Below are 15208 nucleotides of genomic sequence, written 5' to 3'. Positions count from 1 at the left end.
GGAATGCAACCACTCGTCACCTTCTTGCAGATAAATCGGAAGGCAATATCCACACAGACAGCATGCATCCGTGTCCTCGCCATCCCTTTGGCCTCTGGCTTCCATATCAGAGAACAGATAACACTTATTTAACCGAGTGTAACGCCTTTTTCTCTCTGAAATCTAAGTTGATTCACATGCCACAAACGCTTCACCTTTTGCAGTAAGGCATCTTCAGTAACAACCGTTTTAGTCTTCAAAGCTCTACCTCCCGCTGTATTTATTATCCTACTTCGTTGCCGGCTACATAGTGTCCAAATCCTTTCTTGTTATTAAATATTCGAGTGTCGTCGTTTGAAGCTAAAAGAACATCACTAAGGAAGAGTAACAACGCGAGTTTTTTTTCCGAAGTGTAACTGAGAGCTTATTAAAAATGCCTCAGTAAGTTAACTGTCTTGTTCTGCAGTAATAATCAGACACAAATTTCCGTCTTAAAAGAAAAGTAGAACAAACTAAATTAATTACAAAAAATTTGTAGTCTGGGCAACCAAAGCTACGATAAATCAAGTTGAGAAATACGCTAAGAATAAAAGGATTTTACAGCTGAACCTGTTTTATTTCTCAGGGTAAATTAACTGTAGTTAAATTAGTAATGGCTTATTAAAATTCAAGTAAAACAATGTATTAACTTTGCAGTTTTCGTTTTATATTGTTTGTCAAATTCTTCTTGTGTGTTGGCTTCCTTCGCATTTCAATTTTTCAATTCCGCTGAAGGTTAATTGTGACTTTAGCATCAAAGAGGCTTCTAAATTAGTCGAAAGAGTAAATATGAATGGGATAAACTTGCAAATTCCGTACGTATTGTGCATGGAATCAAAAGTTATTATGAGATCACAAAAATCTTGCTATAACTAAAGAAGCTTTCACTACTTAATCATTTCCAGTAACGAAAGACCGTTGCTCATTCCAAATTATAAATAGATACAATGGGAATAATACCGCAAATTTTTCTTACGAGAACTACACTCCTGGAAATGGAAAAAAGAACACATTGACACCGGTGTGTCAGACCCACCATACTTGCTCCGGACACTGCGAGAGGGCTGTACAAGCAATGATCACACGCACGGCACAGCGGACACACCAGGAACCGCGGTGTTGGCCGTCGAATGGCGCTAGCTGCGCAGCATTTGTGCACCGCCGCCGTCAGTGTCAGCCAGTTTGCCGTGGCATACGGAGCTCCATCGCAGTCTTTAACACTGGTAGCATGCCGCGACAGCGTGGACGTGAACCGTATGTGCAGTTGACGGACTTTGAGCGAGGGCGTATGGTGGGCATGCGGGAGGCCGGGTGGACGTACCGCCGAATTGCTCAACACGTGGGGCGTGAGGTCTCCACAGTACATCGATGTTGTCGCCAGTGGTCGGCGGAAGGTGCACGTGCCCGTCGACCTGGGATCGGACCGCAGCAATGCACGGATGCACGCCAAGACCGTAGGATCCTACGCAGTGCCGTAGGGGACAGCACCGCCACTTCCCAGCAAATTAGGGACACTGTTGCTCCTGGGGTATCGGCGAGGACCATTCGCAACCGTCTCCATGAAGCTGGGCTACGGTCCCGCACACCGTTAGGCCGTCTTCCGCTCACGCCCCAACATCGTGCAGCCCGCCTCCAGTGGTGTCGCGACAGGCGTGAATGGAGGGACGAATGGAGACGTGTCGTCTTCAGCGATGAGAGTCGCTTCTGCCTTGGTGCCAACGATGGTCGTATGCGTGTTTGGCGCCGTGCAGGTGAGCGCCACAATCAGGACTGCATACGACCGAGGCACACAGGGCCAACACCCGGCATCATGGTGTGGGGAGCGATCTCCTACACTGGCCGTACACCACTGGTGATCGTCGAGGGGACACTGAATAGTGCACGGTACATCCAAACCGTCATCGAACCCATCTTCTACCATTCCTAGACCGGCAAGGGAACTTGCTGTTCCAACAGGACAATGCACGTCCGCATGTATCCCGTGCCACCCAACGTGCTCTAGAAGGTGTAAGTCAACTACCCTGGCCAGCAAGATCTCCGGATCTGTCCCCCATTGAGCATGTTTGGGACTGGATGAAGCGTCGTCTCACGCGGTCTGCACGTCCAGCACGAACGCTGGTCCAACTGAGGCGCCAGGTGGAAATGGCATGGCAAGCCGTTCCACAGGACTACATCCAGCATCTCTACGATCGTCTCCATGGGAGAATAGCAGCCTGCATTGCTGCGAAAGGTGGATATACACTGTACTAGTGCCGACATTGTGCATGCTCTGTTGCCTGTGTCTATGTGCCTGTGGTTCTGTCAGTGTGATCATGTGATGTATCTGACCCCAGGAATGTGTCAATAAAGTTTCCCCTTCCTGGGACAATGAATTCACGGTGTTCTTATTTCAATTTCCAGGAGTGTATAAATATTTCTATGGTAACTCTATGTTCACTTAGTGTTTGTGTTGCACCAAGTGAACTCGCAGTTACGACAGTTCTCGCAACAAAACTTTTCAGTTAGTGTCAGATCAATCGTGCTGTTAACTGATCTGTGGCTATGGAAAAGCAGTTTTCGACCGGGAACAAGAATAACTATTAAGTCCCCTGAGCATGTCGAATATAAATGGCGTAACGCGTCTGTAACATGAATAAACTTGTGATTCTTGATATTTTCCAACCGTTAAGAGTATTCCATTAACTTTCTGGATTGCAGCCGGATGACGTCGACCTCTTGTCACGATATTTCGACTAACACCGTTCAGCAGTCTTCAGGTAATTGTTTTGCACCGGAGGTTGCTAGTTCTCATTGCTAAAGTCATGGCAAAAATTGGCGCCAAGACGTGTGAGCAAAGGCAGCCGCCTCATGACCGACCTCTGTCGAGTTTCGCGCCCTCTTCGAATACTGTTCCATGTATGGTGCGCAGAGACATGCGTAGTTGTGATATCACATGCGCGCTCTCTGTCGGAACGCGGGCTCGCAGAGCAAAAGTTTAGATATCAAATGAATAAAAGTAACTTTCTACACGTGTCATGGTCATAAAATGCTTTTTTTCTGAAGATAATAAAGAAATTACGGTTTTCACGCCTTATCTAAATGAAATCAGCTATCACGATTAATTATAACTCTCTCCAAACGTATTTCTATTGATTCCTTACTACACACAACAACAAAAACTTTTGCATCACCCCGGTTCCCAGAGCTGCTGCAGATAGACGTTGACTGTTCAGAGATGTCAATAAACCCGCCCAAAGATGTAAACAACCATGCATGAGCAGTGCCTATTAGGCGGAGGGGGTCCGACAGCAGATCAGTCCCAGTCATTCCAACAGGAAGGAGGTACACGGCTCGTGTTGTCTGTAGTTCAACTATACCTAGACGGTCAGTACCGCTGCTCGATCACATCCGCGTTGTTACTTTGTGCCAGGAAGGGCTCTCAACAAGGGAAGTGTCCAGGCGTCTCGGAGTGAGACACAGCGATATTGTTCGGACATTGAGGAGATACAGAGAGACAGGGACTGTCACTGGCAATGCCTCGCTCAGGCCGCCCAAGGGCTACTACTGCAGTGGATGACCGCTACCTACCGTTTATGGCTCGGAGGAACCCTGAAGCAATGCCACCATGTTGAATAACGTTTTTTCGTGCAGCCACAGGACGTCGTGCTACGACTGAAACTGCGCGCAATAGGTTGCTTGATACACGACTTCACTCCCGACGTCCACGGCGATGTCCATCTTTGCTACCACGACACCATTCAGCGAGGTACAGATGGGCCCAACAACATGCCGAATGAACCGCACAGGATTGGCATCACGTTCTCTTCACCGATGAGTGCCGCGTATGCCTTCAACAAGACAATCGTCGGAGACGTGTCTGGAGGCAATCCGGTCAGGCTTAACGCCTTAGACACAATGTCCCGCGAGTGCATTAAGGTGGAGGTTCCCTGCTGTTTTGGGGAGGTATTATGTGGGGCCGACGTACGCCACTGGTGGTCACGGAAGGCGCCGTAACGTCTGTGCGATACGTAAATGCCAATCTCCGACCGATAGTTCAACCATATCAGCAGCATGTTGGCAACAATTCGCGACCCCATCGTGCTCATCTTGTGAATGACTTCCTTCAGGATAACGACATCGCTCGACTAGCGTGGCCAGCATGTTCTCCAGACATGAACCCTATCGGGCATACCTAGGATAGATTGAAAACGTCTGTTTATGGACGACGTGACTCACCAACCATCCCGAGGGATCTACGCCGAATCGCCGTTGAGGAGTGGGAAAATCTGGACCAACAGTGCCTTGACGAACTTGTGGATAGTATACCACGACGGATACAGGCATGCATCAATGCAAGAAGACGTGCTACTGGGTATTAGAGGTACCGTTCTGTACAGCAATCTAGACCACCACTTCTGAAGGTCTCGCCGTATGGTGGTACAACATGCAGTGTGTGGTTTTCATGAGCAATAAAAAGGGCGGAAATGATGTTTCTGTTGATCTCTATTCTAATTTTCTGTACAGATATCGGAACGCTCGTAACCGAGGTGATGAAAAACATTTTTTTATGAGTGTAATTGAATCCCAGAAGGATCTCGTAGATGCCAAGATTTCTATGGCATAATATTCCATGGAACGTCGTGTGGAGAATCAGTGCTCGGCTATGGCTGAGAAAGGCGAGTGTGGCGATCTTGTTCAATGCTGCTCTCACGCACTGTGGCCCTTGTCTGATCAACACAGGCTTTGGCACTCTGGTAAGGTGTTCTGTAAATTCCAGCGCTCCGCTATCGTAGATCGTCCTTTGCTGGCAGAAAAGAACACAAGAAGAGGGCGCGTAACTCGACAGATGTCGCTCATGTTTCGGCTGCCTTTGCGCATGCGTCTCCACGTGAACTTTTTGTTTCAAGTTAGCGATGTGAACTAGCAATTTCCAGCATAAAACTCTAACCTGAAGGTGGTTATCAGCCAAGACATCGCGGCAAGTGGTCAGTCTCATCCGGCTACAACTCCAAAACTTTGTGGAATAGAAATCTGACAGACGTACTTCCCCCTGACGACGATGATGGAGGCAGTCATCGAAACTTTGGGATTTCATCCAAATCAGACGTGACAAGTAAACCGACAACTTTATTTACAAGAACGAATCGCGAAATACTCTGTAGCCGTGAATAAAACTGGATTATGGGTAGAAAATGGCGTTTCGGTGGATAAAACAAATAATTGTATATAACATATGATCAAAAGTGTTCTCACACCCCTACGTAACGCGGAATTGACGACTAGATGTCACGGAAGGAGGACCAGCCGGTATAAAAAGAAACAGGCAGTACCGTGTTACCAGTAGAGAAGCATGGGTCCTTCGGGAGAACCCAGTGACTTCCAACTTGAACTAATCACTGGATGTCATGTGACTAACAAATCAGGGACATTTCAAACCTGCCGCGCGGAGTAGCCGTGCGGTCTAGGGCGCCATGTCACGGTTCGCGTGGCTCCCCCTGTCGGAGGTTCGAGTCCTCCCTCGGGAAAAGGTGTTTGTCTTGTACTTAGCGTAAGTTAGTTTAAGTTAGGTTAAGTAGTGTGTAAGTTTAGAAACCGATGACCTCAGCAGTTTGGTTCCATAGGACTTCACATACATTTGAACATTTTTGAAGATTTGAACATTACAAACCTTGTAAAGCTACCCACATCGAAATGTTGCTGATGTGACTGATGGAAGCTGATACACAATCGCAGATTATAAATGCTGCAAAATATTTTTCTGAGGAGTTATTTTATTATATCGATAACTAACTCTTCTAACTCGTCGTAATGATGGCTCAGTCCACAGAAACGAGTGCGTTCTTTTGTGGATTGTTACATTAACATTCTTTTCTTTGGTAGTGGAGCAAAACAACAGTTCCACCCAGGTGGAGCATAACAACAGTTCTACACCATGAACGTTATCTTTTACTATGCCATACCAATGTCAAAATCTCATTGCCAAATTTTATTGAAAAAATCTGGAGTAGTTTACGAACATCAGATCAAGCCTCGCGTGTTCAATAGTATCACCGCAATTACCGGTCGTCTGGAACTTAGTTTCTAACACCAGACTGACATAGCTCTTACTGAAAAACATGCTCCTGCCGCTGACGTTCCTAAGTTACATGCAAGCACACATTGGATGAGGATTCTTCCTTCAAAAAAAATTAATTCTTGACGCATGGAAAAGTTTTTGTTGTGTATAATATCTTGTTTCCCCTTCGGACGCTCCGATTGCATAAGACAGATATCAGGCAGACAGCTTAAAGATGGCGACAAAAGAAAGTGCTGCCACAGCTTCGCTGCACTGTTGCCAGTGGCGTGTAGCTGGCCCCTCCTATCAGTTGCAGGCTGGCACAAATGGGCGCCTACAACAAGTTTATCCATTGTGGTGTTACCAGCTTTACTGGTTTATCGCCCTGACTTGGATTTATGAATGTATTGGGTTTCCGAATCTGGTTTGTTTCTTGTTGCTGAACATAGTGTTAAAAGATTAGAGGCACCTCTCTCCATGCTTGAAATGCTGGTGACTCGGCGCTACGGTTCCGTCATTATTTGAATTGCATTATTAACCTCGTATATTAGTCTACATCGGGAGTTCCTGTGCAGATTTTGCTTCTGACTCAACCCGACTTCACGTTGGAAAATAATGGCATATCTGACAGGAAAAATATTAAATTATCAGAAAGATACTGACAAGCGACACGAATATTGAAAGACGCGTGTTGTGATAGAAAAACAAAGACAAATCCCATAAGTAGTGATAATCAGTGCCTGAAACTTACCAGTTATGTAAAATATGTAATTCTCATGAGAAAGTAAAACAAATTCAAAACACTATCTGACTCCTAAACTTTAATTGAAACAGTTAAACAAACACTACTTCCGTAAGCTATGAACAACAAAACTAAATTCACCTGCATAGCTAATACTTGTATATTGCACGTGAGAACTGTGTTATAAAGTCAGTAAACCAAGCTGAATACGTGTTGGCTTTCTGCTTGTAGCATCCAACTGTGCAATGCGGATGTCTCCCCACTTTTACGGTCATAGACTTGACACGAAAAATTAAATTGTCTGAATGATTATCTAAATCCCGATTATCATTTTCATGCATCATTCTAATTGTGGGCGAGATTACGTCGCTGAGTGCTGAACCTAATATCATACGAAAAAGTCGCTTATTATCAGTGTCTCGTGGGATTATAATTCTATGAGTGATCTCCAATTCATCTTGGTTGGTTTTGGATCGTGAAACAGTGCCGCAAAGTTCAACAAAAAAGCGCCACGCTTTATTGAGTTAATAGAAATAACAATAAGGTATACGTTGAAATAACGTGAAAAGAAATCGATGGATAAGCAATTAAATTGTAACTAAATGCAATAAAACGGTTTTACAGACTTGCATAGGAAGTCAAGCCTACAAGTTTCAGATTCATGATAAGCAATAGAAAAATCATATTCTCATCCCACGATTCTTGAATAAGTAAAAACTGTTTATACTTCAGAGTGGGGTAATATCACTGAAACTCCAACACAACAAAGCGAAAATATAATGTATCCAGCTACACTCAGCTAAATTAAAATAAGCAACATATGAGCTTCCGTTTTACTTCATGCCAGCACCTGGCCCGGTTGCTACTGGTGGAGAGATCCCAACCACGCTGTGGCGAGCTAGCCTCGTCACAATAACAAAGCTTCACCACGGTAAGTGTATTTAAATAATCTCTCCCAGTTCTTCACAAAATCAGCACAACTGCTTGCATCTACACCAGACAAAGGCAGTATTCTCTCCTACACAGTTCCATGGACTAACATTCAATAGAACCCAGAACAGTACACACAATCGAGTGTAAAGGACGGAAGAAGCAGAATGGCGAACACTAGTTAAAAGAAGAAGGACCCCATGGCCTACAAACGGTTTCCATTGGTTGAAAGCTGACTGACTCCACAAGGACATAAAATTGCTGATTCATACTATATTGGAAACATAGATATCAAAAATCTGCTTTCAACCAAAAATGGTTAAAATGGCTCTGAGCACTATGGGTCTTAACATCTGAGGTCATCACTCGCCTAGAACTTAGAACTACTTAAACCTAACCAACCTGAGGTCATTACACACATCCATGCCCGAGGTAGCATTCGAACCTGCGACCGTAGTGGTCGCGCGGTTCCTGACTGAAGCGCTTAGAACCGCTCGTCCAAACCGGCCGGCCTGCTTTGAACCCTCCTCTTGTGTTAGCAAGACTTGTCACAGGTCCTATTGTGGACACATCGTCTGAACTCCTGCTGGCGGAGATATCGACATCCGTCTGTCTTGCTGTAGGTACCTAAATTACACTGACCTGCGTCTTTCGGATGGTGATGTCGCCTGTGCACAGCAGAAGCGCTTGTCGTGGATTCGCCGCACTCAGGATCTGGATGAATGACTGTAGCTGTGCAGACGTGAAGTCTTACAGGAGTCAATGGTCAAAAAATAGCAAGCAAGTTTCTTGAAGGGATGACATTTCTAATTTTTGTAATTTCCTTTTCCGTAGCTTACAGAAACACCTTTACACAATCACTTGTCATCCATCTGCGCCGTATGCAGATTACAACGGTCTTAACACTTGTGTAAAGCGCAAAAACAGTGATAGTTACATTTAACAAACTCTATCCGGTGCCACAATTTGATTCATAAGGCATATGCTACTGTAACCAGCGGGACCTATGCAACCGCTCACCTCCAGCGGCCCTTCCCGATAGCTACTATATTACCTTGACACAGGGTAGGAAAGTGTTTCCTTGTGTTTTGGCCAATTAGAGCCTCCCCGTTTTGTTGCCTACGTATCTATGTTGCCTGCTGGATTAGATCTTCTTGGGCGGCTTCTTACGTTGCTGATGTAATGCCACTTCACCACGGACACTACACAGGACGCTCCCTTTCCCCCAGGTCATTTACCCTCCCTCTCTCATAATGCAATGGCAAAATACTGCCCAACACTGCGTAATGTTAGATATCACTCACATCACAATTATATACTACAAGCAAAATATAATATGCACACGTGAAAGTGTTGTGTGAACAGGCAACGCCCATCACCCCCTCCAATGTAAATTGGACAGATCTGGAAAGTGCCGTGGAGGAGATAACCAGAGGACATTACAAATTGTTAGATAACATTCTAATGAAACTGTCTAAAGTTTTTTTTTTTAATTCTAAATAAACTGAGTCCTAGAGAAAGAATACTGTTATGATGTACATTCTAATACAATAAATTGTGTGAAGTTTTTATACTGTAGTAAATTGAATTGCATGAAAGTAATATTGACATGGTATAAATCCTAATACACACAAATGTGTGGGCTGTACGAACATATTATGTAGCTCTTCGTCTTTCTTCTTTGTTAGTTAATGTCTGGACATTTTGGAATCTTCTCAGGGATTTTTTCAGTGTTCCTGGTTAGTTAAACATACAGAATTGCTAAACTGTTGGTCCCTGGGAATGGTCTTCCCTACACAGCACTCTGTTTAGCCTGTCACATGACAACGTAAATCACTTTCCCGAGCGTCAGCGGGCAGTTCAGAGGCCTCAAGTATCATAGAACTTAACGTCTTGATGTCTCAACAAGCAAATGGGGAAAATGCTGGAATAAGAGACTTTTATGAAGGTCAGTTCATTATCAAGCGGCACCTGGAAATGAATATCTCAGAAACGGCAAAGCTGGTCTGCTATTAGCGTGCTATTGTCATTAACGTCTATGAAAATTTGTTGAAGGGCAGTGAAACCACGAGCAGCTGCCAAGGTGCTGGTCGTCTACTAGGAGTTTACTTATCAGAGAACGTGGAGGTCAGAGGTTTCCCCGCTCTGTAAAGCAGTATGGGCAGCTATCTGTAGCAGATCTGACGAAAAAGTACAATAACTGTTTAGACGTGAGTATTTCGGAGCATATCATTCAGCTCGTATTGGTCGTTGGTTGACTGATTTGCGTGAGGGGACCAAAAAGCGAGGTCATCGGTCCCATCGGATTAGGGAAGAAGTCGGCCGTGCCCTTTCAAAGGAACTATTCTCAGCGTACATTGCTGAACAGAGCAGACCACCCATACGTGTTTCCATGTGGACCCAATGACATCGTCGTCGTGTCCAGATACGCCGACAGCCTGCAAACGGTTGCCCGAAATATGGCTTCCACCAAGGACTCAGGCCCATAGATGCATTGTTATCCAGCGAGGGACATTCACGTAGGAGTCCATGGGATCTTTGGCAGCAATGGAGGGGATCATGATGTGACAATCAGCGTCCCTTCATGGTTGATGTCTTTCTCGATAACGATGGCAACTTCAAGCAGCATAAATGTTTGTGTCACAAGGCCAGAATCGTGAAACAACCGTTTGAGGAGCATAATACTGAACTGCCATTGATGTATTGGTCCCAAAATTCGGATGATCTGTAACCGATAGAAAACATTTGAGAGGCTAGAATTTTTCACTCTGCAGCGGAGTGTGCGCCGATATGAAACTTCCCGGCAGATTAAAACTGTGTGCCCGACCGAGATACTGGCAGAAAGGCTGTGAGACCGGGCGTGAGTCGTGCTTCGGTAGCTCAGATGGTAGAGCACTTGCCCGCGAAAGGCAAAGGTCCCGAGTTCGAGTCTCGGTCGGGCACACAGTTTTAATCTGCCAGAAAGTTTCATTTGAGAGGTTATCGGGCACCAGATCTGCGCCCAAAAGCCGTTAAGATGTAGTGAACGGGAATTACGTGACAGTTCGTAGAGATCTGGTCCACATATCTACTACGAACTTACTAAATCCGTGCCACCCTGAATCGCTGCTGTTTGAGTTCCGGAGGTACATCGCAACGCTTTGAAGCAGGCTGCCGCGACGTTTAGGCTCATCATTGTAGTTGTATTATTTTCCTGGTTTGACCGAGACTTATTGTATGTGTTAACTGCACTGTTTTCTAATATAGTTTGACAAAACATTGCACAATAAATTTTAAAATATTTTTGTATTGTGTTGTCCATGAAAATGAATTTTTTGGCTGTTCTCAGGTCCACCGTATCCGTGAACTGTACTTGAGGTCTGTGCTGCAGCAAGACATGGCGTGGTACGACATGCATCAGACGGGAGACTTCGCCAGCCGCATGTCAGGGTGAGTGCACTATCACTGTTTCCACCTTAACATTCTACTCACTTCTTATGTACCAAGGCCTACAGCCGTTATTGAATGAAACACAGGGTGTTAATAAAAGTGCAGATACACTTATTGATGACTGAGCACAGTGTTGTGAATAACGTTCCATCAGTATTTACTTCATATTACTATAGCAGATACGTGTAGTATGTTGTTCGTTTGGTTAGTAGTCGCAAAAGAAAGCTGTTAGTGTTTATTTTCCTCTGGGTGGCTGTTCAGGTATAGAAGTGTGGATGCGTGGACGCAAAATGGATTGTCTATAATGACAGGCGTAGTCCACTTTGTGCCGCATTTATGACTGTAGAAAACAACAGCTAATAAATTATTCGATGTGTTTGTGGAAAGACCGTTAGAGACAGAGAAAAAACAACGAACATGCTAAAGTGGGTACACATTAAGGTACCATCTATTCGTATGCTCGTAGATACAGATCAATCGTGTGAAGTAACGACATATTTCAAATAAAGCAGGATAATGGTTTCCATGTTTTTCACACTATGCCTTACACATGTGGTAGCAGACAAAAGGATTTGGACCATACGTATCTTTTGTCCTCTCAAGGGGACGCCGCCTTAATGAAGCATTGTCCCTGCAGATGGGGACGTTTGCATACCACAATGAGGTGGGGATTACAATAGTTGTAGCTTAGCCGCTGACAGGGTCACGCTTACCGCAGGAATCTGGTTGAGGAGCTAGAGTGTGTCTTACAAAGACTTGTTGTTCCCTTTGCTATCCTTATCTGTTAGAGTGGATTGGTGTACTGTCTAACTCTTGTTCTCCTTATTTATTTGTTTCCCTTGCTCTTCGTTGCAAAGCAGGAAGTACTATGAGGCCTAGTGAATACAATCTTCCTAGGGGAAAAAGCTTTGATCACAAATACTGGTCCTCCAGGTAGAGGTTTGGGGAATAGCTTAGCTCTCCATCCACAGAAAAAGACAAGTAGCTTAAATTCCCAGTAACATGCCTCTATTTTTGGATGGTTTTAATGGAATTACAAAATGTAAACGAAAATGGATTTTGAATTTTGGTATTAGGATGTAAACTGTATCCAGACTAATGAACACGAAGTTTCAATGGACATAAGACAGAAAAACGGTGATCTAACTGTGCTTTTTGAAACAAAACAGGAAGGTACTGATTGTTAATACCTACTGGCGTTTGCCGTTACTTTTAGTGGAGTTGACAAATGTAGTAGAGAGAGAGCATGAGTATCCATGATTCTAAATGAACGGTAGTCAGAGATGTATTCTCTTAGGAAGCAGTTGAAAGGTTGATAAAGGTCAATCTGAATATAGTCATAGTGGGAGAGCATGCCCCTAATGAAGATGCATCCTTAAACGCAAGTGAAGACTTTGACCTGGTGCCCAAAAGAGGCTATGCAAGCTGTTACAGGCAGGAGATTTTAATAGCAGAGAAGGAAGAGAGAGAAATAGGTAAACGACTGGCATGAAAGGGGAGGATGTTAAGAACGCGAATGGTATAAGGTTGATGGATTTATTGGAGCAATATGAATTACGAGTGGAAAACACATTCTTTGCTCAGGAAGATATACATTAACTTCCTTGGCATAACCATACAAGAAGGCCGAAAAGAATTATCTTTCAGGCAAAAGACCAATGCAAAAATACTTGACGTCACAGTTAAAACAGGGTGAGATTTTGGAATTGACCATCATCTGGTGAAACGTAAATTTTTATGTCTGCTACACTTTCAGAACTAGAGGATCCAACGTGCTGACCAGTCAGACATCGTAAGGAGTAACAAGGACAACCTGGAGGGTAATAGTAAGTACTTGTACCAACACCGACGGCCAAAAAAAATGGAGAGAGTGCAGAGAATTTTTTTTATTTCGTACTTGAATCTTCATTTTATTTCCGTCATTGCTTCGTCGGGGTATAAATTGAACGGCATGGGAGAAAGACTACATCCCTCTCTTACACTACATTTAATCTGAGCACTTCGTTCCTGGTCTTCCACTCTTATCGTTCGCTCCTGGTTTTTATACTCTTACATAGTACCAGTCTTTCGCTAAAGGTTACCCTTAATTTTCTCAGAATTTCAAACATCTTGCACCATTTTCTATTGTCGAATAGTTTGTCCAGGTTGACAAATGCTACGAATGTGTGTTGATTTTTGTTCAGTCTTGCTTATATTAAAATCGCAAAGTCAGAACTGCGTCTCTGGTGCCTTTAGGTTTCCTAAGGCCAAACTGACTGACATGAAATACATCCTCAATTATCTTTACTGCCCTTCTGCATGTTATTCTTGTCAGCAACGTGGGAGTATGATCTGTTACGTTGATTGCGCGGTAATTCTCGTACTTATTGGCTCTTGCTATCTGCGGAAATGTGTGGATAATGTTTCTCCGAAAGTCTGACGGTATATCGCCAGTCTCATACATACCATATATGAACATGAAGTCATTTTCTTGCCATTTCCCCCAATTATTTTAGAATTTCCGATGGAATGATACCCATCCCTTCCACCTTATTTGATCTTTGGTCGTCCAAAACTCTTTTAAATTCTGATTCTAATAATGGATCCCCTACCTCTTCCCTATCGATTTCTGTTTCTCCATCTATCACGTCGTCACAGAAGCCCTACCCTCCCCCAACCCTCACCCCCCCCTTCTCCATAAAGGCATTCAGTGTACTCTTTTGACCCACCCGCTCTCTCCTCTGCATTTGACAGAGAAATTCCCATTGCACCCTTACTGTTATCGTCCTTGCTTTTACTTTCATCGAAAGTTGTTTTGATTTTGCTATATGGTGAGTCAGTCCTTCCGACAATCAACTTCTTTTCGATTTCTTTTTCCTGCTTCCGTTTCGCCTTAGCTTCCCATTTATTTCATTCCTAAGTGACTTGTATCTCTGTATTCCTGAATTTCACTGAACATTTTTTTACTTCCTTCTTTGGTCGATCGCGAGAAGTACTTCTTCTGTTTTCCATGATTTTCTCTCACTTACTTTCCATGTACCTATGTTTTTTACTACAGAGACGGTGATTGTCCTTTTTAGAGAAGTCCGTTCCTCTTCAACTGACCTGCCCACTAAGCTATTCATTATCGCAGTATCTATAGCCTCAGAGAATTTCAAGCATATCTCATCATTCCTTAGCATTTCTGTATCCCACTTCTTTGTACGCCGTTTGTTCCTGACCAGTCTCTTAAACTTCAGCCTGTGTTATTAAATTGTGCTCTGAGTCTCTATCTGCTACGCCGTACGCCTTATAATTCAATATCTGATTTCGGATGCAACTGATGTAATCTAACTGAAATCTTTCCGTATTTCCCGGCCTTTTTCAAGTATACCTCCTCCTCTTGTGGCTCTTGAACAGAGTATTCGCTATTACTGAATGCAATTTACTGTAGAACTTAATTAATCCTCCTTCTTTCTCATTCCTAGCACCAAGCTCATATTCTCCCGCGACCACTTCTCCTACTCCTTCCCCTACAACCGCATCCCAGTCTTCCATGACTATTACATTTTTATTTTCCTTTACATACTGAATTACCCGTTCAGCATCCTCATATACTTTCTCTATCTCTTCTTCTTCTGCCTGCAACATCAGCATGTATTCCTGAACCCTTGTGGTCGGTGTTGGTTTGCTTTCGGGTTCTGATGAGAGCAACCCTATCACCGCTCTCTTCACACTAACACACTCTCAGCCCCACCTTCCTATTCATAACGAATCCTACCCCCGTAATAACATTTTCTGCCGTTGTTGGTATTACGCAATTCTCATCTGACCAGAAATCCATTTCTTCTTTCCATGTCACCACATTAACCGCCACTATATCTACAGGGTGATCAAAAAGTCAGTATAAATTTGAAAACTTAATAAACCACGGAATAATGTAGACAGAGAGGTAAAAATTGACAGACATGCTTGGTACGACATGGGGTTTTATTAGAACAAAAAAAAAAACAAAGTTCACTAAATGTCCGGCAGATGGCGCTGGACAGCAAAACTACTACCGTGATGGGTGAGAGGTACGCCGATATGTTACGGAA

General features: G+C 43.9%; 1 protein-coding gene across 1 annotated transcript in view; it reads left to right on the top strand.

The window, feature by feature from the left end:
* LOC124606255 (ATP-dependent translocase ABCB1-like) overlaps positions 1-15208 on the top strand; it is a 150669-nt gene that overhangs the window by 2082 nt on the left and 133379 nt on the right. Inside the window, exon 2 of the mRNA XM_047138232.1 lies at positions 11053-11153. Coding sequence (XP_046994188.1) covers positions 11053-11153 — 101 coding nt within the window. The remainder of the gene's footprint in view (positions 1-11052; positions 11154-15208) is intronic.

Source organism: Schistocerca americana, chromosome 3, assembly GCF_021461395.2.
Source record: "Schistocerca americana isolate TAMUIC-IGC-003095 chromosome 3, iqSchAmer2.1, whole genome shotgun sequence".
In the NCBI taxonomy this organism is placed as follows: Eukaryota; Metazoa; Arthropoda; class Insecta; order Orthoptera; family Acrididae; genus Schistocerca; species Schistocerca americana.
Note: the sequence above shows the minus strand (reverse complement) of the source record. Positions and strands in the feature narration are given on the sequence as shown.